The sequence below is a fragment of the Sceloporus occidentalis genome, unplaced genomic scaffold, assembly GCF_023333645.1.
Source record: "Sceloporus occidentalis isolate IW3139 unplaced genomic scaffold, rSceOcc1.0.p SCAF_9, whole genome shotgun sequence".
NCBI classification, from domain to species: domain Eukaryota; kingdom Metazoa; phylum Chordata; class Lepidosauria; order Squamata; family Phrynosomatidae; genus Sceloporus; species Sceloporus occidentalis.
This window is the reverse complement of record NW_028316989.1, coordinates 45,507,025-45,531,221: the sequence shown is the minus strand read 5'-3', so window position 1 is coordinate 45,531,221 and position 24,197 is coordinate 45,507,025. Positions and strand designations below refer to the sequence as shown.

At 42.0% G+C, this 24,197-nt stretch overlaps 1 protein-coding gene across 1 annotated transcript; it reads left to right on the top strand.

Annotated features, from left to right (window-relative positions):
• Positions 1 to 6,741: 6,741 nt before the first annotated feature.
• LOC149307447 (arrestin domain-containing protein 4-like) lies at positions 6,742 to 23,723 on the top strand. Its single transcript, XM_089539185.1, has 8 exons — positions 6,742 to 7,109; positions 12,396 to 12,465; positions 13,827 to 13,974; positions 16,268 to 16,370; positions 17,148 to 17,404; positions 18,647 to 18,809; positions 19,341 to 19,495; positions 19,686 to 23,723. Exons 1-8 carry the CDS (start codon positions 6,806 to 6,808, stop codon positions 19,740 to 19,742), a joined length of 1,257 nt encoding a protein of 418 aa, XP_089395311.1. The 5' UTR covers positions 6,742 to 6,805; the 3' UTR covers positions 19,743 to 23,723.
• The last annotated feature ends 474 nt before the right edge of the window (positions 23,724 to 24,197 follow it).

Below are 24,197 nucleotides of genomic sequence, written 5' to 3'. Positions count from 1 at the left end.
CATTTAAAAAAAGAAAGGGAAAAAAAAGAATTGACCACAATTGAAATATAGACCCTGGAAGGAAAAAGGTGAAATTATTTGGAAAAGGCTACCTTCGTTCAGGAAATTTAAAAGATTGGATATCTCCATAAATGCTGAGTTTATGTGATCGGTATTTACAGGGAAATGTCACCTTGAGGTGAACAATCCATCTAATTTCATGAATGGTTATTAGGATTGAGCTATATATGTATATCCATTGTTATGGTGGCAGAAAGACAGGGAAAACTGTAAGTGGACAGGATGTCCACACAAAGTAATGTTGCCCCCAAATGTCCCATTTCATTTCTTCTACTGCAGGAGTGAATGGCTACTATGCACTTCTGAAAGAGAAAATAAAAGATGCATCAATAGAATCATCGAATCATAGAGTTGGAAGAGAGACATAAAGGAACACCCAATCCAACCCCTTGCCATGCAAGAAGATACAAATCCAAGCCCTCTTGACAGATGGCCATCTGTTGAAAACCCTCCAAAGAAGGGGACTCCACCACCCTCTGAGGCAGCTTCTTCCACTGTCAAACAGCTCTTACCATCAGGAAGTTCTTCCGACTGTTAAAGATTACGTCTTGGAGAGTCTGGTGAAAATACAAACAATATCAAGCAATCCTTCCCAGTTGTAAAGACCATTTCAATATGCATATAGACGCACCGGAGCATAGAAAAGCAACGAGGATGGCAAGAGGTATGAAGAACAAAGCATGTGAGGAGAGGCTGAAGGAGCTGAACATGTTCACCTTGGTGAAGAGAAGAGTAAGGAGTGACATGATAACATTCTTTAAATACTCAAGAGGTGTCACAAAAAAGGGCAAAAGGCTCATTCTCTGTTGCCCCAGAGGATAGAACTAGAACTAATGGTTTTAAGTTACAGGAGGGTAGATTTCGCTTGAACAGTAGAAGGAACGTCTTGACAGTGTGAGTGCTTTGGCAATGGAACCAATTGCCTGGAGAGGTGATGGGGTCTCCTTCTCTGGACATCTTCAAAAACAGGTCCCTTCTGCAGATGTTCTAGCTCAGTGGTTCCCAAACATTGGTCCACCAGGTGTTTAGGACTTCAGCTCCCAGTATTCATGACTGTTGGCCATGTGGGCTGGGACTTTTGGGAGTTGAAGTCCAAAACACCTGCAGGACCAATGTTTGGGAACCATTGCCCTTGTTGAATCTCCTCCGCTGAGCAGGGAGTTGAAGTCTTTGGCTCATGGGACCCCTTCCGACTCCATGATTCAGATTCTATGAAGGTAAATCTACGCACCCACAAAAGAGATAGACCATGTTTGCTGTTCCTCTTTGAGAAATGTGTTCCAAGTAGGAAGATAGGCTCTGAAATTCTGAATACATGAAACTACACATCCCAGGATGGGATGGTACCATGGCAATTACAGTAGTATCCAAGTGCAAAATCTGTGCAAGAGACCCAAAGCTTCCAAGGTGTGGACAACCAAATACTCATCAGACATTATTTGTTTAAATGTACTTTTGTCCTACTACAATTCCCAGATTCAGACTCAAAACCACTAGCCATGCTGGCTGGGGATTCTGGGAGCTATACTCCAAAAATTAATGTTTCTGGGTTCAGGCCCCCAGATATTGAGCAAGACAAAAGGGGAACTGGGGATTTTTGTGATTCATAGCTCCATCTCTTAACTATACCATTTCCTTCATTGAAAAATAATGTCAGTCATCTTACAAGAATCATTTCTGAACAATGGCTCCATTGTTCCGCATAAAACACTACAGACTTGGGTTGTGTTTAAACTCCATTCCCATAACCTTGAAGTAACACAGGGTTGAAAGTCCTGGTGAAAATGGCCAGGGGAGACAGGACCTTGTGTATTTTTGTGTGTTTTGCTATATTCTAAAATTGGCTTGCTTTTTATCACAAGTGCCCCGAGAGCAAACATCACCTGAGATTATAATGGGCACACAAATGCATTCCCAAGTAATTTGTTCAATATTTGACTTTCAAAAGATCCTGGATGCTCGCATGTTCCTTAAGAGTATAATGTGTGATACTTAGCTTGTTGTTGAGATCTAAATCTGTGGACACAATGTGTTGGTCCCAGCTTTTGGAAATGGCACCTCTTGCCTCCTGCATTCAAATGTCACCTTCCTTCTCTGAAAAACACTCAACCGGCCTTTTTAGATATCACAGATTCCTATGCAATAACTATGGGCCCAGTACTTGTTGTTTTCTACTCTGGGCTCAAAGTGAGGTTGATTCAAGGGCAATTTATCCATGATGCCAGTTACATAAATGATAACTTTTTAAAAAGTAAATAGCTGGCATAGCCCTCCCAATCTGGACTGGAAACACTGGTGGCTTGTAAGAACTTTACCATTTGTCCCCTATTTCTGTCCCAAATTAGATTTCAGCAGAGCAGGCAGGTCTACTGTGAAAAGGGCAAAATTTCTCTTGGAAGCTAGGAGGGGAAAAACGAAAACAAAACTACCAGTATCATAATTTACTATTGTTATTACATGCCTGCAACTGCAAGGCAATTCTGACTTATCATAAGCTTTTCTTGTCAGGATTTATGGATATATTCAGAGGTTTGCCATTGCCTTCCTCTTAGGATGAGGATCAGACAGTGGGTTTCCATGGCCAAATGTGGATTTGAACTCCTGGAGTTCTTGTTCCAAACTTAAACCACTAAATCACGCTGGCCCCTAAAACGGACTTGGGAGCCATATGCAGTCCATGAGCCATACTTTCCCCGCCCCTGATGTATGTGATCCTTTGCTGGATTTGCTGTTCCTGTTGTGTGCCTTCAAGTCAATTCTGACCCATGGTGACTCCTCTCCTAAGGTTTGCTTGGCCAGATTTCTTCAGAGGAAGCTTACCATCGCCTTCAGTGTGACTTGCTGAAGGTCATTTTTGATAACACCAGTTCATGCTCTGTGCTACAACCTGCTCCTGGTCTTGTTTTTGCAAAGAGAATGGAGCTCCTCCATCTTCTGCTTCCAGTTACACAGTCTATTTGATTTCTATATTGGCCATCAGGTGATGTCCATGTATATAGCCACCTCTTTGGTTGCCTGCAGAATGTGTTTGCAGTGAACAAACTGGTGGCCTCACAAAAATTCAGTCAGTTGTCTCCTGCTTCATACCTTGATCCTTGGATTATGAGTGGAGATCATAATGCTCTTGCTTAAAAACCTACTGGGTGACTTTGGGCAAGTCACTCTCTCCCAGCATCAGAGGATGGCAATGGCAACGGCAAACACTTCTAAAGAAACATGCCAAGAAAACCCTATGACAGGTTCACCTTAACAATTTGGAGGCACACGACAACCACCACACCTTTATACCAATTTATGTTGTGACATTATTTGGAAGGTTGTGGGTAGTTCCAGTCACTGCCACTGAAAAAGGACATTGTAGAAGTGAGGATGGTTCAAAAAAAGGGCTGGAAAGTCTCCGACAAAGACATATAAAGTTATGTACAGTGCAAATATCTGCTTTCCTCTCATCTCTCATGTTTCTAGTATTTGGGATCGTACAATGAAACTGAATGGGTGGCAACTAAGATGTAAAATTCCCTAGCACAACTGTAGTGATGCATTTAAAGGGGGATTGAACACATTCATGGAGGACAATACTATCAGTGGCTAGTTGGCTCCCAATCATGATGCCTATATATTGTCTTCAGTATCAGAGGAAACATGATTCTATATACTAGTTGCTGGAGCAGAGAATTGAGAAAGGGCTATTGCACTTACATCCTGTTTGTATGTTTCCGTTGGATCCCTGGAAGGCCCTGGAACACAGAAGCAGATAGCCTTTTTGATCTGACCCAGCAGGGTTGTTCTGATGTGCTTTTAAAAAGAACTGTTCATGCTGTGCCTAATTGCAGGAATGGCATCAGGTCTAATTCGGTCCTGAGGTGATGACAAGTACTTTGCTCTCTTGGGCAGAAACTTGTGCCAATGTTTTTGAGATACATTATACAGTACTTACATATAAAACATTTCAGACCACAGCTTCCAGAGTTGCCAACATGAGTTGCAATCCCAAAAAGTAACTTTTTCCAGGCTGTGTATTTAATCCTGGTCTACATCGTGATCGTAATTGATTTCCATTTTGCAAAACGTGAATTCGGCAAAGAAGGACTTCTAAGGCATAGCTGAGCTGCGTCGGTTAGACTTAGTTAGAGCTGACAACCGCATTGCCTGTCTCCCCCGACTTTAGAAATCCCATCTGGCAACTTTGGATAGAAAGGAAGAATAAAGATATTTTAAAACAAACAGAGTGCTTCTTCTTCTTCTTCTTCTTCTTCTTAGGCGGTGTTATGCTGGAAGCGAAGGAGGCAGGATGTCTGGGAAGCCGTGTAGCCATCACAACACTGGAAGTTGTGTAAAGTTGTTTTCTAGGGAAAGGAAAGGGGGGTGGGTAAGGACAACTACGTGCATTTAAGCATGTCAGTACAGATAAGGAGAGGTTGATCATGATAGATAATGTATGTCCCTGGCCCTATGAAAGACCTCATCTTTCCAATTCAGAGCAATTATACAGTATGGTCGGCCCAATAAACAAGATCACCTCATTGTTTCAATGGCTTTAGCTTCTGGCACCCAGGAGGACAGTGGCATTTGGAACAAAATAGAAACCGCTGTTAAGATGTTCAGATAAGTTTATGACATTCTTCAGGTTCTGAGGTTGCATTCAGAGCATTGCTCTGTAGGAAAGAGCTTTTTAAAAGTTTGTTTGGTTTTGTTTCAAATTCTCTTTAGGTGTCCTTGAGTGACTTTAGGCAAGTCACACTCTCTCAGCCTCAGAAGATGGCAATGGCAAACTCGCTCTGAAGAAACATGCCGAGAAAACCCCATAACAGGGTTGCTTTAGGGTTGCCATAAGTCGGAAGCAGAGAAGGTTAAATGCCTTGCAAAACTACAGTTCCCCGAATTTCGTTGCACTGAGTCATGGCAGTCAAAGGGGCGTCAAACTGGATTATTTCTGCAGCCCATTTCTCAGAATTAAAAAGAAACCCATTCAAGGGTTGGGAGAATACAATGCCCTGTATACACAAACACACACACACACACACACACACACACATATATACATAAATGTGCACGTGTGCACACATATAAAAGACACATATACTGTCGGCCCTCAGATTTTTTTATCCCTGGATTCAAGCATCCCCGGATTGAAAATATAGTTCACCCTCCATTTTGTGGGGGATCCATTACAAAAAGTGGAGGCTCATGCATATTCAAGCCCCATAGGCTTGAATGGGGTGCATCCCCAGGCGTGTGCCATTGGAAATAGCGGAGGTTGCCCCGCCGCAGATATTCAAGATCATGGATCTCAGATCCGCACGTTAGGAAGGGCAACTGTATACAGGAATGAAAAAGCCCTGGTGACGCAGTGTTCAAATACCTATCCTGCAGCCACTCACTCACAAACCATAAGGTTGCGAGTTCAATTCCAGCGAAAGGGCTCAAGCTCAACTCAGGCTTGCATCCTTCCAAAGAGGTCACTAAAATGAGTAACCAGATGGTTGGTTTGTAAACTGCTTTGGGAATGCTGAAGTGCATTGATAAGCGGTATAGAAATGCTATTGCTATTGCTATTCTCTCCCTCTCTCCTCTTTGTTTTTCACTCATTTGCGTCCTGTTGCAGAATTTGCACGGATCCAGACCCAAAAGCCAAGCGTTTCACATCGTTTGCATCCCTGCGTTTCACCCACCTGCGACGTTTTGTTTTTTAACAGCCGAAAACCGGCCGAGACCAAAACCGTCGCGTGTGTTTTGATGACATCCTTCGCAAAGGTCCAAAATACGACAGATCCTCGGTTGGCGTTGTCTGACATGTTTACGCATCTCTCTGCCAGTGTCTGAATTTGGTCCCAGGCCTGACAATACTGGGATTTTCCTGCTATCTTGTCCTATCAAAATGGCCTGGGGCTTTGCATTGCCTGGAAGGGTTGCCTTGCTAGCAAAGGAGCCACGTTTTATTGCCTCTGTTGTACTTTATGGTATTATTATTTTGCATTCTGATGTATTTTAATGCTGCTTTAATGCTGTTAATCCCCCTAAAATGCATTTAAAGCGGTATGAAACCGCATCGTCCTTGCAATGTCTGCATTGCTTCATTTATTTAATTTCTCTGCAGCCTTTCCTTATGCAAGACCAAAAAAACCCTATAACATGGAGCTGCAGCATTTAAAGCAGTATGAAACAGCATCATTTTTGCAGTGTCTGCATTGCATCATTTATTTAATCCATTCCTGCAATGTCTGGATTGCATTATTTATTTAATTCATTTATTTAATCCATTTATTTAAGTGCTATTATGCCTTTCTCCCAACAAGGGACTGACAAAAGACCAAAAAAACCCCACCAATCCCCCATGAAAAAGAGCTGCAGCACTTAAAGCGGTATGAAACCGCATCCTTTCTAGCGTCTGGATGCAGCAGCAGCAGCAGTGCTTACGTCATCATCGAATTCTCACTCTGTGTCACTCCGCTCTCTTCGCCACGCCCCTTCGGCTTTGGCCACGCCCACCGCCCCTCCCTCCCTGTTTACTCGTGCACATGGCTGCCTCGGCCTCTGATTGGTCAGCCTCGGCGTCCCCGGCCAATCACGTCACTGTCCACGCGCCGGAGGCTTCAATGCGATTGGCGGAGAGGCTGCGATCACGCCGGCCGCCGAGGGCTGGTCACGAGGCCCCCGGCGCAGGCGCAGTCGCGGCGAAGATGGGCAAGAGGAGGCCGGGGCGCCTGGGTTCCGCTCAGAGCCAGGAGGCGTCGAGGGCGCCGCCATGGCGTCGTCTGTGGCGGTGTCTCTGGCGGAGCCCGGCCCCTTCTGCGGCGGAGACAGGGTCTCCGGGGCGGTGGCGGTGGAAGTGTCCGCCGCCTCGGCGCTGGCCCTCCGCGCCCTCCGCCTCGAAGCCTCGGGAGCCGCCCGCGCCGCTTGGAGCGAAGGGCCGGGCGCCCCCTCCGCCTCCGCCCTGGAAGCGCCTCCGTCTCCGTCGGTCAGCGGCGCCCGGAGGGAGGCCCAGGTGCTCTTCCTCGACGTCAGGCAGGTGCTCCTCGGCAGGGAAGAAGGGCAAGAGGGACCCCGAGGTGAGAGGGAAGGAAGGAAGGAAGGAAGGAAGGAAGGAAGGAAGGAAGGAAGGAAGGAAGGAAGGGGCTCTGGGTGGGGACCTGGGAGAAATAAGGGAGAGGGGTCTGGAGTGAGGATTGAGGGAAGGGGTCCTGAAGGAGAAAGAGGGAAGGGGGCTGGAGTGGGGATTGAGGGAAGGGGGCTTAAGGGGGGAAGGAGGAAGGGGGTCCTGTGAGAAATAAGGGGAGGGGGTCTTATGAAGGAAGGGGTCTTAAGGGAGAAAGAGGGAAGGGGCCCTGAAGGAAAGCGGGGAAAGGGGAGGGGGTCTGGAATGAGAGCTGAAGGAGAGGGTCTTAAAGGGGAAAGAGAAGGGGCTCCTGGGGGGAAAGGAGGCCTTGAGAGAAGGAGGGGAAGGGGCCTTGGAGAGGGGAGGGGAGGGAAGGGGGCGTGAGAGAAATGAGGGAAGGGGCTCCTGAGGGGGAAGAGCTCCTCCTTTGCAGGCCTTAAAGCAGACTATCTGCCTTGGATGCTTGGATTGAGAGTTCCTGCATGGCAGAATAAAGAGCTTGGACTGGATCAGGGCCCTTCTTGGGGGGGGGGGTCTCTTCAACTCTAGGAGTCTATGGCTTGTGGCGACCCTAAGGCCAAAACGCTGCGAAAGATCCACCAGAGGGTTGTTGTGTTTATTGTTGTTGCCTTCGGGTTGTTCCCAAGTTATGGCAACACAAATTTCCTGGGGCCTGGCTGGCTGTCTGTCTGTTGTGTGCCTTCAGTTGGCTTCTGGCAGCCCTAAGGCGGCCCTGTCTTAGCAAGATTTGTTCAGAAGGGGTTTGCCATTGCCATCCCCAGCCTCTGAGGCTGAGAGAGTGCGCTTTGCCCAAGGGCCTCCCAAGGGGTCTCTGTGGGTCCAGCACTCAAAACACTGGGCTACTCTCTCTCTCTATCTCTCTCTGTGTATAGCATTTTATTGAAACTGCTTGAAATATGTTTTAAGTGTCTTGGCTATTTCCAATCGTATTTTAAAAAAATATATTGGTCTTTATTTTGTTTTGAAAATTAATGTTTGAGTCAGGCCTTTTTAAAAACATTGAGTTTGGGGGGAAACCATACTTGCCCATAGAGAATCATTGGGGAACATTTGCCCAGTGATCCTCTATGGGAAAGTATCCCCCAGTAATTCCCTATGGGCAAATGATCCCCAATGATCCTCTATGGGCAACTATTCCCCTATGTTTCCCTATGGGCAAGTAGTGTCCTTTGTTTTAGTACACCCCTTTTTTCTTCCTGTTCATTCTTCCCTTTTAAGATTAACAGCGAATTCCCCTTCTGTCAGCAGTGCATGCCTACGCAACAGAGAGAGAGAAAACCCATTACATAAGAGGAAGTATCCTAATGCAGAAAGATGCATCATCCATCATCATGAACATTCATATTTCATAAACTGTGTTGGTTTACTGCCTTACTTTGTAGTTCTAAGTCTGTAAGGGGATTTGAAACAGTTGGAAACCATCCTTTCAAAAAGGCAGCCAAAGACAGAGACCATTTAAAGCATACATTAAAAGGAAAGACACCTATTTGAAATAGGGAGCAAGGAATTTGGGAGGGGAGGGCTGAAGTGGGAATGACTCCGGGGTATAACCGTTTTAAGGATTGGTGAGGAACTGCTTGAGATCAAGGTGGGGAAAGAGCTCCTTTCCAGCATTAAACAGGCGCTTTAAAAATTCATATCAAGGCAAATCAACTGTAAGGATGATTATGTAAGGGCCAAAATAAGACCAAATTTAGAGCTGAAACAGTTTGAGCAGATCTGGGAAAACAAAAACAAAGGGGGGGGGGGATAGGGAGTTTTGAATCTGGGATTGACCTGTTCTTGAGGAATTGGGGATAAACCCCCTTGTCTGACATTGAAAGAAAGGTCTAGGGCTGTGGTTCTTAACCTTTGCTCCTCTAGATGTTTGAGACTTCAACTCCCAGAATTCCTGAACAATGAGTGTACTGACTGGGACTTCTGGGAATTGAAGCCCAAAACATCTGGAGGCCTAAAGGTTGAGAAGCATTGGCCTAGGGTTCAGGGAGGATGGCAGGTCAGTTAGCAAGGATTTGTATGGTGGAGGCTGGGGAAATTGCTGTGCTTTTATTTGTCATTGTTGTTGTGTGACTTAGGACCACCCTAAGGCAAACCCATCATTGGGTTTTCTTGGCAGGTTTCTTCTGAGAGGGTTTGCCATTGCCATCCTCTGAGGCTGAGAGAGTGTGACTTGCCCAAGCTCACCCTGTGGGTCTCCATGGCCAAGCCAGGATTCGAACCCTTGTCTGCTGGTCAAGCCTTTGCACCACACTGGCCCTGTGTGCTTTTAGTTGTTAACATGTGTTATTTACTAATCTTTGGTTTTATCTTTCAAAAGGTCCCCTGGAGCACTGTTAAAATAACCTGAAAGTTGTAAAGCATCTTGCATGGCCAGCCAGTGTCTTTTCTCAAAGGTCCTTTTGAAGTAGTTTTCCCAGGTGACTGTAACTTGAGTCAGGCTAAATACAAATAAACACACACACACACATATCTGTGTGTTTGAGGTTATTCCAAAGCTGTGGCACAATGAGGACAACAAGTTGTTTTGGGGTTATAAAAGGAGAAGGTCAGTAGAGGGAATGGGAAGAAGCAAATGGAGCCAGCGTGTACAAAAAGAAATGCTCATTTGTTCCTTTTCAATTGGTATAGGGATATCTTGCGTCAAGGTTGACCTGGCTGTTACACAGTGCTCTGTGCAGTGGCTGCTGAACACTTCCTTGGTGGCTCAAGATTGTGGGGCAGAGAGGCATTTCCTCTGGTTAGGGAAGCAGCCCAGGTTCAAGTGGGAGGAGGGCCAGGTTTCTTAGGCTGGAATTAGGAGAGATGTGACTTCAGGACTGCAGGAACATAGCACACTGCCTTCTAGTGAGTCATGCCTTTTGTTCTTCAAACCCAGTTTCATCAACACTGAGTAGCAGCTGCTCTTCAGAGTTTCACCCAGGAGCTTTTCCTGCCTGTCTCAAGATAATACTGGGAATTGAACTTGTCATCGTCTGCATGCAAAGGATGTCCACTATTGCTAAACTAAGGCCCTTCCCATGAGGAGAAAGTAGGTCCAGAACACACTGCAGACATAGCCCTGGCTCAATGCTAGGGAATTTGGGGAACATTCAGTGAGCTCTGGTGCCACAATAAACTACAATTCCCAGGATTCCCTAGCAGCGAGCCAGGGAAGTTAAAGCAGTCTAAAAGTGGATGATTGCTGCAGTATGTTTTCGACCATAGTTAACCAGCATTTGAAAAAGCCAGAGTTAACCCCTGGAATTTTTGCTTGGTTCTAAGTAGAAATGCCTCTCTTGCGTCCTATAGTTCTTACTTCTTCAAGCAGGTACATAACTGAAAGAAATTTGGCTGATGGTGTAAATCTATGGTCCACATTTCCTGTGCCCTGGGTCAGCATGATGTGGCAACTGCAGAATGGCACATCCTGAACTTTCCTCCTGGTGCTTATTCTTAAGCATGATCTTAAATTATCTTGGGCATTATTCAGTTTCCTCTTTATGCTCCAGGGGAGGAGAGAATGTCATATAAGGTTTAAATAACATCTACAGACTATCTGGTGCTCATGAGAGCCTGTGGTCCTCTTTTCCATTCCTAAATCGCTGTATGCAGGAGTGCATTTACTTTCCAGGCATGTACAGTTCCTGAAGATCATTGTACAGAAACATACTTGTTTCCCATGGTTAATTGCCTGGAAAAAATTTAGTCAACAAGTTTGACCTTAGTTTTATTAATACTGGGTCTGTTCCAGGTGTCATGCTAGGCAATTTTGGTTCATTGTGTTGCTAATTAAATGTACGAAACAGCCCCCAAAGGAATAGCCAGTTTAGTCTGTTGCAACAAAAGCACCATTATCCTGTGGCACCTTAAAGATTATTTTAGCCTGTGTTTTCATGGGCTATAGGCCACTTGATGAGAATGAAGTATTATCTTATATATGTGTCTGTATATGTAGATGTGTATCGTGCAAACTTTTACAGGTTAGATTTTAAGCAGTGAGGTCTGAGGAAAAATAACTGGTATCTTTCTGGGCCAACTGTCTGGAATTGGGACTTGGGGGACACTATTATGCAGTAGTTCTGCTATTTCGTGGAGGGGGCAAACTCAGAAGGTGGTGCTGGGGGATTCATGTTTGATTCTCTGGCCATTGGACTGTGGGCTCTCTTGGGGTTCTGTTTTGTCCCCATGCTGTATAACATCTACATGAAATAGCTGGGAGAGGTCAAAGTTTGGGGGTGCGGCGTCACCGATGACACCCAACCTACTTCTCCTTTCCATCTGATTCTGGTACAGAAGCCATGCCTGTTGTCAGTAATGGGCTGGATGAGGACACAGAGATTGTGACTTAATCCAGACAAGACAGAGGTGCTCCTGGTCAATCAAAAGGCAGATCAGGGAATAGGAACCCTGCCTGTGCCAGACTGGGTTACAGGTTTCAGCAGTGACCCGGAGTGCATTTGCAGAGGAAAAAACTAGTGCTTCTACTGCCCCCATTCATAGAGATGTCAGATCTGGTTATGGTGACACATGCCTTAATTACATCCCGTTTGGACTACTGTAACACATTCTACATGGGGCTTCCTTTGGAAAATGTACGGAAACTTCAGGGGGTCCAGAATGTGGTGGCCAGAATGCTGATGGGGTCAGTTATAGGGGCCATATAGCTCCCTTATTAAAGTCACTTTACTGGCTACTGGTTCATTTCTGGGGACAATTCAGAGTGCTGGTCATGGCCTATTAAAGCAGTTAGGTCCAGATTGTCTGAAGGACTGTATCTCTCTTTATGAACCAGCCAGAATTGTAAGATCTACAGGGGAAGGTTTTCTCAGACCCACCACCATCGCAGGCTCACTTGGTGAGGAGGACATAAGAGGGAGTCTTCTCTGTGGCTGCTCCCACCCTTTGCAACTGCTTTTAATGAGAGGCTAGGCTGACTTGCTTTGTGTTAAAATTATATTGTTTTAGCTTATTTTGTGAGACACCTTGGCTCCTAATCCAGGAGAAAGGCAGCATATTAAAAAAATGAAATTAAATAAGTGAATCTCCTTGCAAACCACTTCAGTTCTTAGAAATTATGCTGTTTCCAACCAGATCTACCCACATGAGGTACTTCTTGGCCTTAGAACAAAAAAAGGAGCCCTCTCCAAGGCATAATAGATGACTTTTGATTTCATAGTTTTTATAGTTGCTGGGATTTTTGAGCTGACTGTTTTAAAAACAAATTTTCTTTTTTCCTTAGATGATGAGGGCTTAGTCCTTTTAGAACCTGGAAAACATGAATTCCCTTTCAGCTTTCAACTTCCCGAGCAGTAAGTAATACAGCATAACTTGAAATACAGACCAGAAGTGTTTTGGATTTTAGGTTTTGTTTATTTTGGATTTTGGAATATTTGCATATACATAATGAGATATCTTGGAGATGGAGCCCAAGTCTAAACATGAAATTCATTTATGTTTTGTATACACCTTATACACACAGCCTGTTTAACAACAATGACGGTAGTGGTGATGATGCCGACAGTGGTATAAGCAGTCAGCTTTATAGTCGTGGCTTCGTAGAATATTTGGCGCAGTTACATAGGAGGCCAGTTGACTGCTAACCATACTGCAAACTCTCTTAAATACTGAATTAGTTATAATGTTCCTCGGGATACTGGCAGTTAGGAAAGACTATTTTAAATAGCTGCATTTGCTGAATTTACCTATTTGTTTTTGACATACAAAGCCTTAAAAGCCATGGGGACAAGATAATTAAGAAAACGGCTTCAGTTGTGTATGCCCAGTCAACCACAGTGATCTTCCGTGGAGGCTTTTCCAGTTGTTATACTACCACTCCACTACTCCGTACAGTTGGACATGACTTGACAACTGTGTCAAAGGGGAACCTTTACTTTTTTATATTACCACTGGAATGCTGTGTGGCAACAAGTGGGCCTTTTCAGTAGTAGCTCCCAACCTTTGGAGTTCTCTTCCCTGAGATACTAAAAAAGAGAAACAGTGGTCATGTTCAGATAATTACTGAAAACCTTTTTGTTTACACTTTTACCGCTCCCTTTTTGTAGTTGAACATAAAATGTCAAAAAGTGCATAATGAATGAAGGAATCAGGCAACACCTTTGAGAGGAACTGATTTCTTTTAGCCTGAGCTTTCATGGATAGCAGTCTAATTCATCTGCACCAGTAGAGTTGGAAGTATCCCCACAGCAGTGTATTTCTTTGCTTTCATCCGAAACAGACAAGCACAGCTATGTCTTTGCAAACAACTGAATGTTTTCATTTTCAGTTATTTATTTTCAAAATTGTTTTCATAAGCATTTCATATATAATTTTAATATGAACTACTTCAAGCAGCATACATATCATATGTAACATACGTATAGGAGCCCTGGTGGCGCAGTGGTTCAATGCCTGTACTGCAGCCATTCACTCAAAACCACAAGGTTGCGAGTTCAAGACCAGCAAAAGGGCCCAAGCTCGACTCAGGCTTGCATCCTTCCAAGGAGGGAGCTAAAATGAGTACCCAGACTGTTGGGGGCAAATTAGCTTACTTGCTAATTAGCTTACTTGCTGTTCACCGCTATGATCTTTGGAATAGCGGTATATAAATAAAACTTATAAAAAAACTTATATAAAAAAAATAACTCTGGGAATGTCTTTATCTCATCTTCAGACCATTGGCAACCTCCTTCACAGGAAAGTATGGCAGCATCCAGTACTTTGTGAAAGCAGTCCTGGAAAGGCCATTGGCACCCAGTCAGATTGTCCAGAGGGAGTTTCAGGTTATCAGCCACATTGATGTGAATTCACCAGTTTTATTGGTAAGAGCAACACACTGTATGCGGCTATTCACATATGATCCACATGTGGTCATTCTCCATCATATTGCAAGCTTGCAATATTCTAGTCTGTCTCTTTGCTTGCTTTTCAAAGCTTGGACACTCTCTTAAGCTTTGGTTAGAAATACATAGTTTTAGAAAGTGTACATTTCAAATTCATGTGGCTGGGAGAGTTACGCCATTGATTCCATCATTGCCAGCACAGCTGCTCTGCCAGAAATTGGAGCAAGATTGACATGCATTAGGACTTAGTAATAGTGCAGCTGAAAAATATTTACTTCAGCAGAGTACATTTACAGGACCGCAGAACCCTAAGCCCCTCTAATAATAATAGGCTATGAAATAGTAATTATAATGTACAGTGTAATGTACGGTGTAATTGTATTGATGGTCTTGTGAACCACTTTGATCACTGTGGAAAGGTGGTATATAAATAAAGTTATTATTATTAATGAACTATTCATCACTTCTAGCATTTGATTTAAGCTCTGGTCGTTATGTTATGTTTAATTCACTAAATAAAAATAAGTAAATGTTACACATGCTTCCATTGTGAAGATTCCAGCATTAAGTGCACAGATACAGCTGCCTCAGGGTGCACCTACACTGTAGCAATAATGCAGTCTGATACCATTTTAACTGCTGTAGCTCCATCCTATGGAATCCTGGGTCTTTAGCCTTCTCTTCCGAAGAGTGCTGGCACTGCACCAAACTACATGTCCCAGAATTCTGTAGGATGGAGCCATAGCAGTTAAAGTGATGTCAAACTGCATTTCTGCAGTGTAGATGCACCACAATATATTTTTACTTATTTTCTTATGAGGGGTTTGCTTACATGAAGTAATTGAACTTTGTATGATTAATAAAATGTTTTAGAAAATAGGATAAATGTACAATAATTATTAGAATGCTACAGTTGAAGAGTATAACCTATTCAGGAAGAACAGATGTGGCAGAAAAGGAGAGGGAGTGGCAGAAGAAGGGAAGGGGTTGCATTATAAGTCAAAGACAAATTCACATGTACAGAAATCCATGAGAGTGAACAGAGTGGGCCAATTGAAAGCAAAAATAAGCGGAGAAATAAATAAATGGAACATTGTGGTAGATGTGTACTATAGGCCACCAAATCAGAGAAAGTATTTATTTGTGCCTGCCAGCCACAACTTTCTCCCTTTTCCTTGGATACTCTGTTCAGACCAGCAGCCAGTGGCTTGGAGGCCAATTCTTGTCCACTTTGAGTAGCATTGCTTTAGACAATGTCAGCTGTTGCTGCTGTGAAAGCTATTGCAAATACAGCTCATTGTTTCCTGTGTTTCTGGTTTGTAATAAGAAATTATTGCATCCTTGCTAAGATGCCTTTCACTTCATATTAACTTGCATGTTTGTTTTCTTAAGTAAACCAATTAGGGCTTAGTACAGGAAATGTGAATTTTGCCTCAAACGAATGTCCTAATTCTGTTAACTCTTGTATTTTTCATTTTGTCTATATTAATTTAAGATATTAGTTTAACTGGTGTTCTGAACTGTAATTGTTTTAGCTCTGGAAAACAGCTTTTCCAAAACAAAAAAAAACCCTTTTTTGTCTGAATGAATGGGTTACATGGTATTTTTTGTTTCTCTAAACTAACATTATACCTTTCCCATACTATTATGAAATGGTAATATAAACAGTGCAGTGGAAACTGCTTCCTAAGAGAATGTACTCTGGGCAACGGGCCATATGCAGTGTCCTCCCACACAGGAGCTTTTTGGCCTTCTCTTTTTGGCTGCAAGCCATTCAAAAGCTGTCCATAGACCTTTCAGTTCCAGCTGATAAATCATGGGATAAAAGGGGGGCAGTTGCTGGTAGGGAAAACTAGCACAATACTGTTTGGATCCCAAAAAAGAGAAGAAAAAACAGGCATGGATGTTCGCTTAAAGAATGATAATTTGCTGTGCAAATTAAACTCGTATATATGCTATATGTATAGAATCAGTTATTGTCGTCAAACTTGTAGCAGTAACACTGAAATAAATGCATGCAAAAGTGGTAGTGAAGCCAGAGCACAAACCTGATTCTGGATCCATTTGTAGATCGGATCTGAGGTGATAGAATTGGCCAAGGGCCTGTTTTTTTCCCTCCCTTGCCTTGGCATGGATGCTACCAAAGCTAATTTGCTATTCTGAGCTCCATTTTAACCAACAATTGATACACAGGTCATAGAAGGTGAATTACTCATGCTTTAATTTAGAAAATTGCTGTTCTTTTTCTTGACTTTTATTTTTATCTTTGCAGACCCCTGCAAGGCAATGCCAGGAAAAGATGGTTGGATGCTGGTTCTTCACTTCGGGACCAGTTTCTTTGAGTGCCAAAATTGAGAGGAAGGGATATTGTAATGGTAAGTGTGCCTTAATTAGTTTTTTTTTAAATATATTCAGAAACTAGATACTGCCTGATTTCTCTATTGTGCCATTATAATGGGAAGGCAAGGATGGAAGATTTGGAGGGGGAGATTTGCAAAGAGGAGTGCATAGCTCTTTGTACATGGCACTGATTTTACTCACAGAATCATGCACTTGGAAGAGATCATCAAGGGCCATATCCCTCTGGAATATACAATTAAAATACTCCCAGAAGATGCACATCCAACCTCGGTTTAAAGATGCTGAAAGAAAGAGTGTCCATCACCCTACGAGGCATTCTGTTCATTGACAAAGAACTCTTACACTGAAGAGGCTCTTCATAATGTTAGGTGAAATCTCTTCTCTTGCAATTTCAATCAGTTGATTCATGTTGGTCTTACTTCTTTTTTTATATATTTACTTACATTTTCTGAGCATTGTTGAAGGAAATTATTTACATGATGGGTTGAAGAATAGCAAAGAACCTCTCCTTCCTTTCTGATAATTTAACCCTGCAGATATCGTCTGTCACCCTGTTTTATTCATCCATTCATTGCATTTCATCTTATCTCAGCAGCAACATATACATTTACTATATGCAAAAACATGGTTAGTTGAAAAGAAAACCAAATGAAACTGCTGAATTGTTCCAAGAAGGACAGGTTGCAAAAATGAGAAATGTTTTCTGTCCCATAGTGGGTGAACTTTGACATTTACAGCATAGTGTTTATTAGCATACTGATTCCCTCCTTCTTGATGCATTTGATTTTTAGGTGAAGCCATCCCAATTTATGCAGAAATTGAGAATTGCTCCTCTCGTTTAATTGTTCCAAAAGCTGCCATTTTCCAAACACAGACTTACCTTGCTAGTGGAAAAACAAAAACTTTTCGTCAGATGGTTGCTAATGTGCGAGGAAATCATGTTGCATCCGGCAGTACAGATACTTGGAATGGGAAAACTCTGAAAATTCCACCTGTCACCCCTTCTATCCTTGACTGCTGCATCATCAGAGTTGACTATTCCTTAGCTGTGAGTATGGCTTTTCACCATTCAACGCATATAGCAACACGTTGTCTGAGAAGTTCTGGCAGCATTCTGGTCATTGTTGAGGTTAGGGCTGTGCCCTCACACTGATGGGCTTTTAAGCAATGCAGACATTGGGAGCTGCCTCTGCAAGTAGATATGGAATGCTCTGTTGTGTAAATGTGTAAAGAGTACAGTTAGTGTACTATCAAAATACTATTAAACTTTTGTACCTAACTCAAAGGAAGTTGTTTAATTTCCTGATGACCAAGTACCTGTCATCAGTAATGAACAAACAGATTGATGCTTAATCCTTCAAGACAGAAGTGCTGCTGGCCAATGGAAAGACAGATCAGGGGATAATAGTTAAGCTTGGAGTGGATGAGGTTATGTTCCCTCTAGACTCTAGATACACAAAGTCTTAGACTAGGTGCATTTAGCCTGGAAGCTAAGGTCGCTGATGGTCATGATTGCATTTGCACAGTTAAAGCTGTAAGCTATTTTAAGTCCTAGGGCTGGGGAAAGGACATGGCATAAATAATTATAACAGCAATAATAACCCAACTACCACTACTACTGGTGTAAGCATGCATTAAGTCAGCATAATTTCCCGACAGGATTCTGGCCACTTAATGATGCTTCTCTAAATTCTTGATATTGCTTAGTCTTGGTAGTCTTCAGAGCACAAGGCAATACAACTTTGTTCAGGGGAAAGTGTACCAAGTTATGAGGAAGCTAATAAACCAAGCCCAGATTCTTCTTCATACCTCATAATTATTCATACTCATGGGTCTGTATATTAAATGGTTCTTGACTGGAATGAAAGTGGATGAAGAGTCCAGAGTAGATCGGTAGAACAGTGTAAAATTACTTGCGATTTATCAAGTTTAATTTACCAAAGTTTGAAATTAAAGGTAAAAATGTGAGCGAAAGGAGCATCTCTGAAACAGGCTAATAGGACTCAAACATTTGGAAAAGGAAGTACTCTTATTTTATTTATATTTCACCTTTCTCTTTGCAGTCGATCCAAGGAGGTTTACAACAATTTACAAAGTTCAGATAAAACCTTACACAGAAACTTAAAAAGAGTGAAACAATTTTATTAAATAGTACATAATTAAAGGAATCTTGGGCACATTTAAAACATAATTAAAAAGATAAAAAGCACTGAAAACATCTTCTTGCTACATGATGTAGTGGTGACTGTCCTCCTTTTGACAAATTCTCTGAAATTTTATCTTGTCACAGGTCTACATTCACATTCCTGGTGCTAAAAAGCTGATGCTTGAACTGCCTCTGGTCATTGGCACTATTCCATGTACTGCATTTTCCAGCCGAAACTCCAGCCTCGTCAGCCAGTTCAGTGTGGATATGAGCTGGCTGGCGCTGACAATGCCAGAACATCCTGAAGGTACAGTTGTGGGTTTTGTTTTAATTTATTATGCACTTTTTATAGCAGGAACAGGTAGATCGAATTTTGCAAATCTCTAAAGCTCTCATAAAATGAAAGCCATTATAGTGAGTAAATTTTTGGACTTGGAGAGCACTGAGACATTCTTTCAGTAGCCTTAGGCCAAGGATGAGGAACATGCAGCCCACCAGTCATATGTAGCCCTCAAAGTCTGTTTTGGGGATCTCTAGGGCTCCCCAGCATCACTCCAATTTTTTTAGACCAAAAAGCCACATACATCCTTTCAGGAGGGGTTGTTGTTAAATGCCATCAAGTCTATTCCAGTGCCTGACAACTCCATTAAGAAAAGCTACACTTTCAGATGAGTGCCTCTTACAGGGTGCGTCTTGTATATTAAAGTGTTTATTTCCGGGCATCATTAATCATAATTACAGTGAAAGAACAGATTTATGTGCTAGAAAAAAAATAATGCTAACAAAGTAGTAGCTGAACTGACTTGGCCAATATGTGTGTATGTTGTTTGTCTTCTAGCCCCACCCAATTATGCTGATATAGTATCAGAAGAAGAGTTTTCAAGACATGTTACTGCGTATCCACCCGCAGTTGACTGTGATGAGCAGCTGTGTTGTCCTATGTTTGCCTACATACAAGAATTCCGGTTTCAGCCCCCTCCACTCTATTCAGAGGTAAATTAAGGTCCTTCAGTGCAGAAAAGTTCTGTGATCCAAGTTAAGGGATGATTTACAAATGATACGGTGAGGGGACCTCTCCTCTACCTGGACCAGTTGCTGTTTGAGTGCAAGTTTAAAATCTACCCCACAAAACATGCATGCTTTTCAGAATCTTAAGCCGTAAATGTGTTTGCTTTCTCTACAGATTGATCCACATCCTACTGAGGTAGAAGACAATCAACCAGTTTCAATCATGTCTTAAGGATTGTTTTGAAGTTACTGCATCTTCATCATATGGAATATCTTGGTTTTGGTTTTCTGCACCTTCTGCTTGTAATGCTTTTTAAGAAGCAATGTACTTACATGCAGCCAGGTATCAAGGCACCTGAGGTCTCAGGTCCAGATACCTTGTGCCTCTTTGTGGAGCAAGGAGAAGTAAAGGAAAGCTTTGTGATTTTGCTTACATGGAAGAAGCTTTGCAAACAGTTATTGGATGAAGTAAACCCACATATACCTGGAACAGATGGACTATATTTGGGGTAAAAGAAAACATAGAAGTTGCTACACAGAGTAAACGGGAAAAATCTTGTTGTGGATGTTTCAAAGAAATGAAAAAAAGTAGATTCAGAAGAGCTGCACTGAGCAGATTAAACACTTTTATTTGTATGATTCAAATCCTCCCCTGATTACTAAGGGCCTCTTCAACTTGACAGTTTCAATATCTGCACAAGGATGTCTGAGATCCTTAGTCTGTTGGGGAAAAATGCCCATCTGACATCCAATCAAACGCTCTCACTAAACTTCACACTGATTTTGAATGGAAGATGTGGAAGATACTGTGTATCATGTGATGAAGAAGCAAGCATTTGTTGTTAGAAGTGGAAAGAATGTCACAGCACGTTGGAGCGTCTGTGTACATGGGCTTTTTCTTCTGGTTTTTTGTTTGTTTGTTACTATTTATTTAAAGAGGGTGAATGGAGTAGCTTCTCTATAGCTCTGCTGGCTTTTAGTTTTTGTTTATTCATGTGTTGGTTGCATCTGCAGCAATGGGGCATAATGTAAGGCATAGAGGGCAGCCAAACACTCCACCAATGTGTAATTTCAGCAACTTGAGCCACTACCACTAGAATATCTGCAGTTATTACTTATCGACTGAAGGTAACACTGCTTTAACACTGTATTGGAATGTGCGTACAGAACTGTGAAAGAAGTAGTCCTCATTGCCAACATGCAGTTTATATATTTCAAACCCTTCATTTACAAAAGGAAAAGGCCTACTTCTTTTAGATGTGGGAGCCGAGACCAAAAAACGATTCCATAGAATTTGTCTCTTAAATTAATGCAAAATAAACGAAGAACCCTCTGGCACCTTAAAGACAAATTTATCATAGCATGAGGATGATAGCTTCATCAGCTATAGTGAAGTATGCTTCACCTGGTGCAGGATTCCATTATCTAAGATAGAACTGGGACTGCAGTGTGTCTGTTTGTAGTCCTGCTTCGTGCATCTAATGATGTCTGCTATACTCCATGAAAGCTCATGCTGCAATATGTGAATTTTTTGATGCGACACAGCAGTCCCTTTGGGGAACTTAAATGAATATGCTTTGAGTATCCTGGCTCATTTATCAGGGCATTGTTATTTGCGATCCCTCTAGTCTTAAGGATTGACTTAAATTCTGTTATAGTGCAATATAATTTGATTATTCCTCAGGTCATATGGAATGTTGAACTTTGATGTTAAGCTCTCTAGCAGATCCTTGTATTCGTGTATACAGGGTCATATCACATGCAATATGATTTGCACTGGGAAACCTCTGTTGATGGACCATTTAAATATTTAATCTATGCATAAGTCAAAAAAATTGGAAAGCAAAATATGTTCTTAGGTTATGCATGCATTGGCATGATGCGAGCACTTTCTCTTTCTTCAGGTCACTCCTTTTTTTAAAAAAGCACTCCTTAAAGCCCTTTTTCCTAAAACCTTTTTGGCGCAACCCTCTGCTTTCGCCCTGTTGTATAAGTAAGCCTGAGGTCAAGCCACTGAAAGAATACATTTAATCTTCTGTATATTCCTGCCTCCTACTCTGTTGTGCCTCCTGTATCAAATTATAGACTGTAAGTCCTTTGGTCAGGGACATCTTTTATATGGCAGGGCGTCACACACATTGCTAGCATATATGGATAGTGGGTTAATTGTGTATATAGGCAAATGTTAGGCAGACTGATTGCTCAGATTTGGGGAAAGCTGTCTTCTGTCAGCGGAGTCCTTCTATCTGTCACAGACAGATACTGGCTTCAGTCCAATCAATAGTACTTTTTAATTTCAGCAGGTTCTTGAGCCTCTGAAGATGGCTTGCAGTTTTTAAGTCCTTACATTGAAAACAGGGCTGTGTACTCAGGGATAAGCCTTGTTGATTTTAGTGAGACTCACAGTTAAGTAGGTATGAGATTGCAGCCTTTTGTTCTTCCCAGTGAGAAGGCCCTTTGGCTAGTGATGGCATTGCTAGCTTTCTACTTAGAAGGGATAAAGTACAAAATTGTGGCGCTTGTATGCATAAATGTGACTGAACTGATAACATAAATGGTTTCTTATGCAGGACAGCCATATATTCCGTGGAGCACTGGAAAACATGGAGAAAAAGTAGGTTAGAAGTATTTATTTGTAAGGGCATGTGTCTGCAAAATGATCCCTCCCCTGGTCAGGGTAGAAGTCTCCTCTGTGCAGGGCAGATGCTCATTTGCCTTTCATAAGCAAAGAAATTCTGATCTCTGTAGAGCTGGATCTTAGCCAAAATCATAGCTGCAAGCTGGATTTCTACCAACACTTCGTGTAATGCCTATCCAAGACCATGTCTGTGTTGCATGTTACTCCATCCCATGAACATGGAAATGGAAGAATGTTAGGGAGGGAAGGACTCCTAGTTCAACAGTGATGTGTACTTGAGAAATTATTTGGCACTAAAATGGAGGTAGGCCTTCCTTATTTTTAAGACCAAGCTCAGTGTTTCACATGGAACGTCTCAGATGTTTAGATGTCAGACATGGCAAAAGGATCACAAAATGCTTGTCTCCAGAGATGCATACTCTTTTTGAAAGGTACACAAGCACTTCTACCTCTTGCAAGAAGCTCTCTAAGTGAGATCTGGGATATCTAGTGTCAGGAGTAGAGACCAAGTTTAGTCGTGGTTGCAACAGTGTCCGGATGCAGCATTTTCACCTTCATAGAAGTAGCTGATATTATGGGAGGAGGCAAAGAATACATTTAAGATGGCTCAGTCTATGACTCCCTTCAATGCAGCTGCTCATAATCAAACTTGCTTCTGTCTGGATTGTGTTTGTGGACATGCTAGTATGCCAGAATGTTGTAAATTTGCTTCTAGGTAAGCTTAGTTGTTAATAAGAGACTTGGAAATGCCTGAATTGTCTTGCTTGTCTAAGTAGGGAAAGAAAGTGTACTTAAACTATTGGCATATGCCCTGTTTGCTTTTTTAAAAAGGTCTCTGGAAGAAAAAACTATTCAACCAAAATCACATTGCAGCTTATTCTGAGAAATACAGTTGTCTTAAAACCAAATCCTTAGTGGTATCACCAATGCCTTTAAAAGAAGAAGAAAGAAATGGGAAGCCTGTAAAATGTAATAATATTGCAAGAGTAGCATTGGAAGGGGAAATAGTCTCTTTATTGGCTCCTTTTAATTACTTGAATAGCAATAACGTGGCTGTATAATATGCATGTCTTAGAGTACTAAAACCATGATAACTTTAGGTGCTTACAATGACAGACTTTAATACCAATAAGAGCTGGCTGTTGGTATCATTGTGTTCATGCAACAGAAGAATATGTATCAGTGCAAATAATCAAGATGCTGTTCTTCTGTTTTTAATCTTGGGATCACTTTCTGGGTTACTTGCAAATAAACTGTGGCCTTAGATTGTTCATAAAAAGAATTCTTCAGAAGCATGCTCTCTTTCTAAGGGACTGGTTTGAAACTAAAAAGGCAAAGTTCTGCCTCTTAACATTTAAGGGCAGATTTTTTTTCTCCTAATGATATATATATATATATTGCACAAGTTTGGATTTAATAATGCAGGGGATTGTGTTTTCTCAGCTACTGTAAAACAGTTTAAAAACCAAGCAAAAATGGGAAATGGTTGTATTTTGTATTAATGTATGAACCCCATGGGTTCTGGGTGTGTGTGTTTTTGAAATAAAAACAAATAACAGAAGTCATTTGATCATCATTCTTTATTGGCTTTGTTTCTATTTTAGTTGTCTAGCTATAATTTTAAAATATATATATATGTGTGTGTAATGAAGTGAACCTTAGTCCTTGGGAGTGTCTGTGATGCTACAGGAGTTCCTGGTTTTGGTGAAACAGACTTCGAAAACCACCCTCAAAGAGACTTACTTGGCCTCAGTGTGTCACCTGAGACAGACTTTAATTAAGCTTATTGACTTTTCCATTTGTATTGTGTCTTCTCTATTTTATGCTGCTTATAATATTTTGCTGTTGTAACTTATTTTCCATCTGTTCAGTATTTTTAATATAATAAACCACTTTCATAACTTGATGGACAAACAGAAGTATAACATCTTAATCGTAGGATAAAATTGTAAAGAAAGTGGGCATGAAGGTCTTCCCACCCTCATCAACGGAATAGAAATTGCACCGCATAAGAGCTAAATTCTATGCACTGCAGTGTGGCTTGGGCAA

Bases quoted from the DNA above. Each gene is read 5' to 3' on its own strand.
- LOC149307447 (XM_089539185.1), top strand. From the start codon at position 6,806: ATGGCGTCGTCTGTGGCGGTGTCTCTGGCGGAGCCCGGCCCCTTCTGC. The intron at 13,975-16,267 runs GTAAGAGCAACA...TTATCTTTGCAG, and splicing joins TGAATTCACCAGTTTTATTG to ACCCCTGCAAGGCAATGCCA. The intron at 19,496-19,685 runs GTAAATTAAGGT...CTTTCTCTACAG, and splicing joins CCCCTCCACTCTATTCAGAG to ATTGATCCACATCCTACTGA.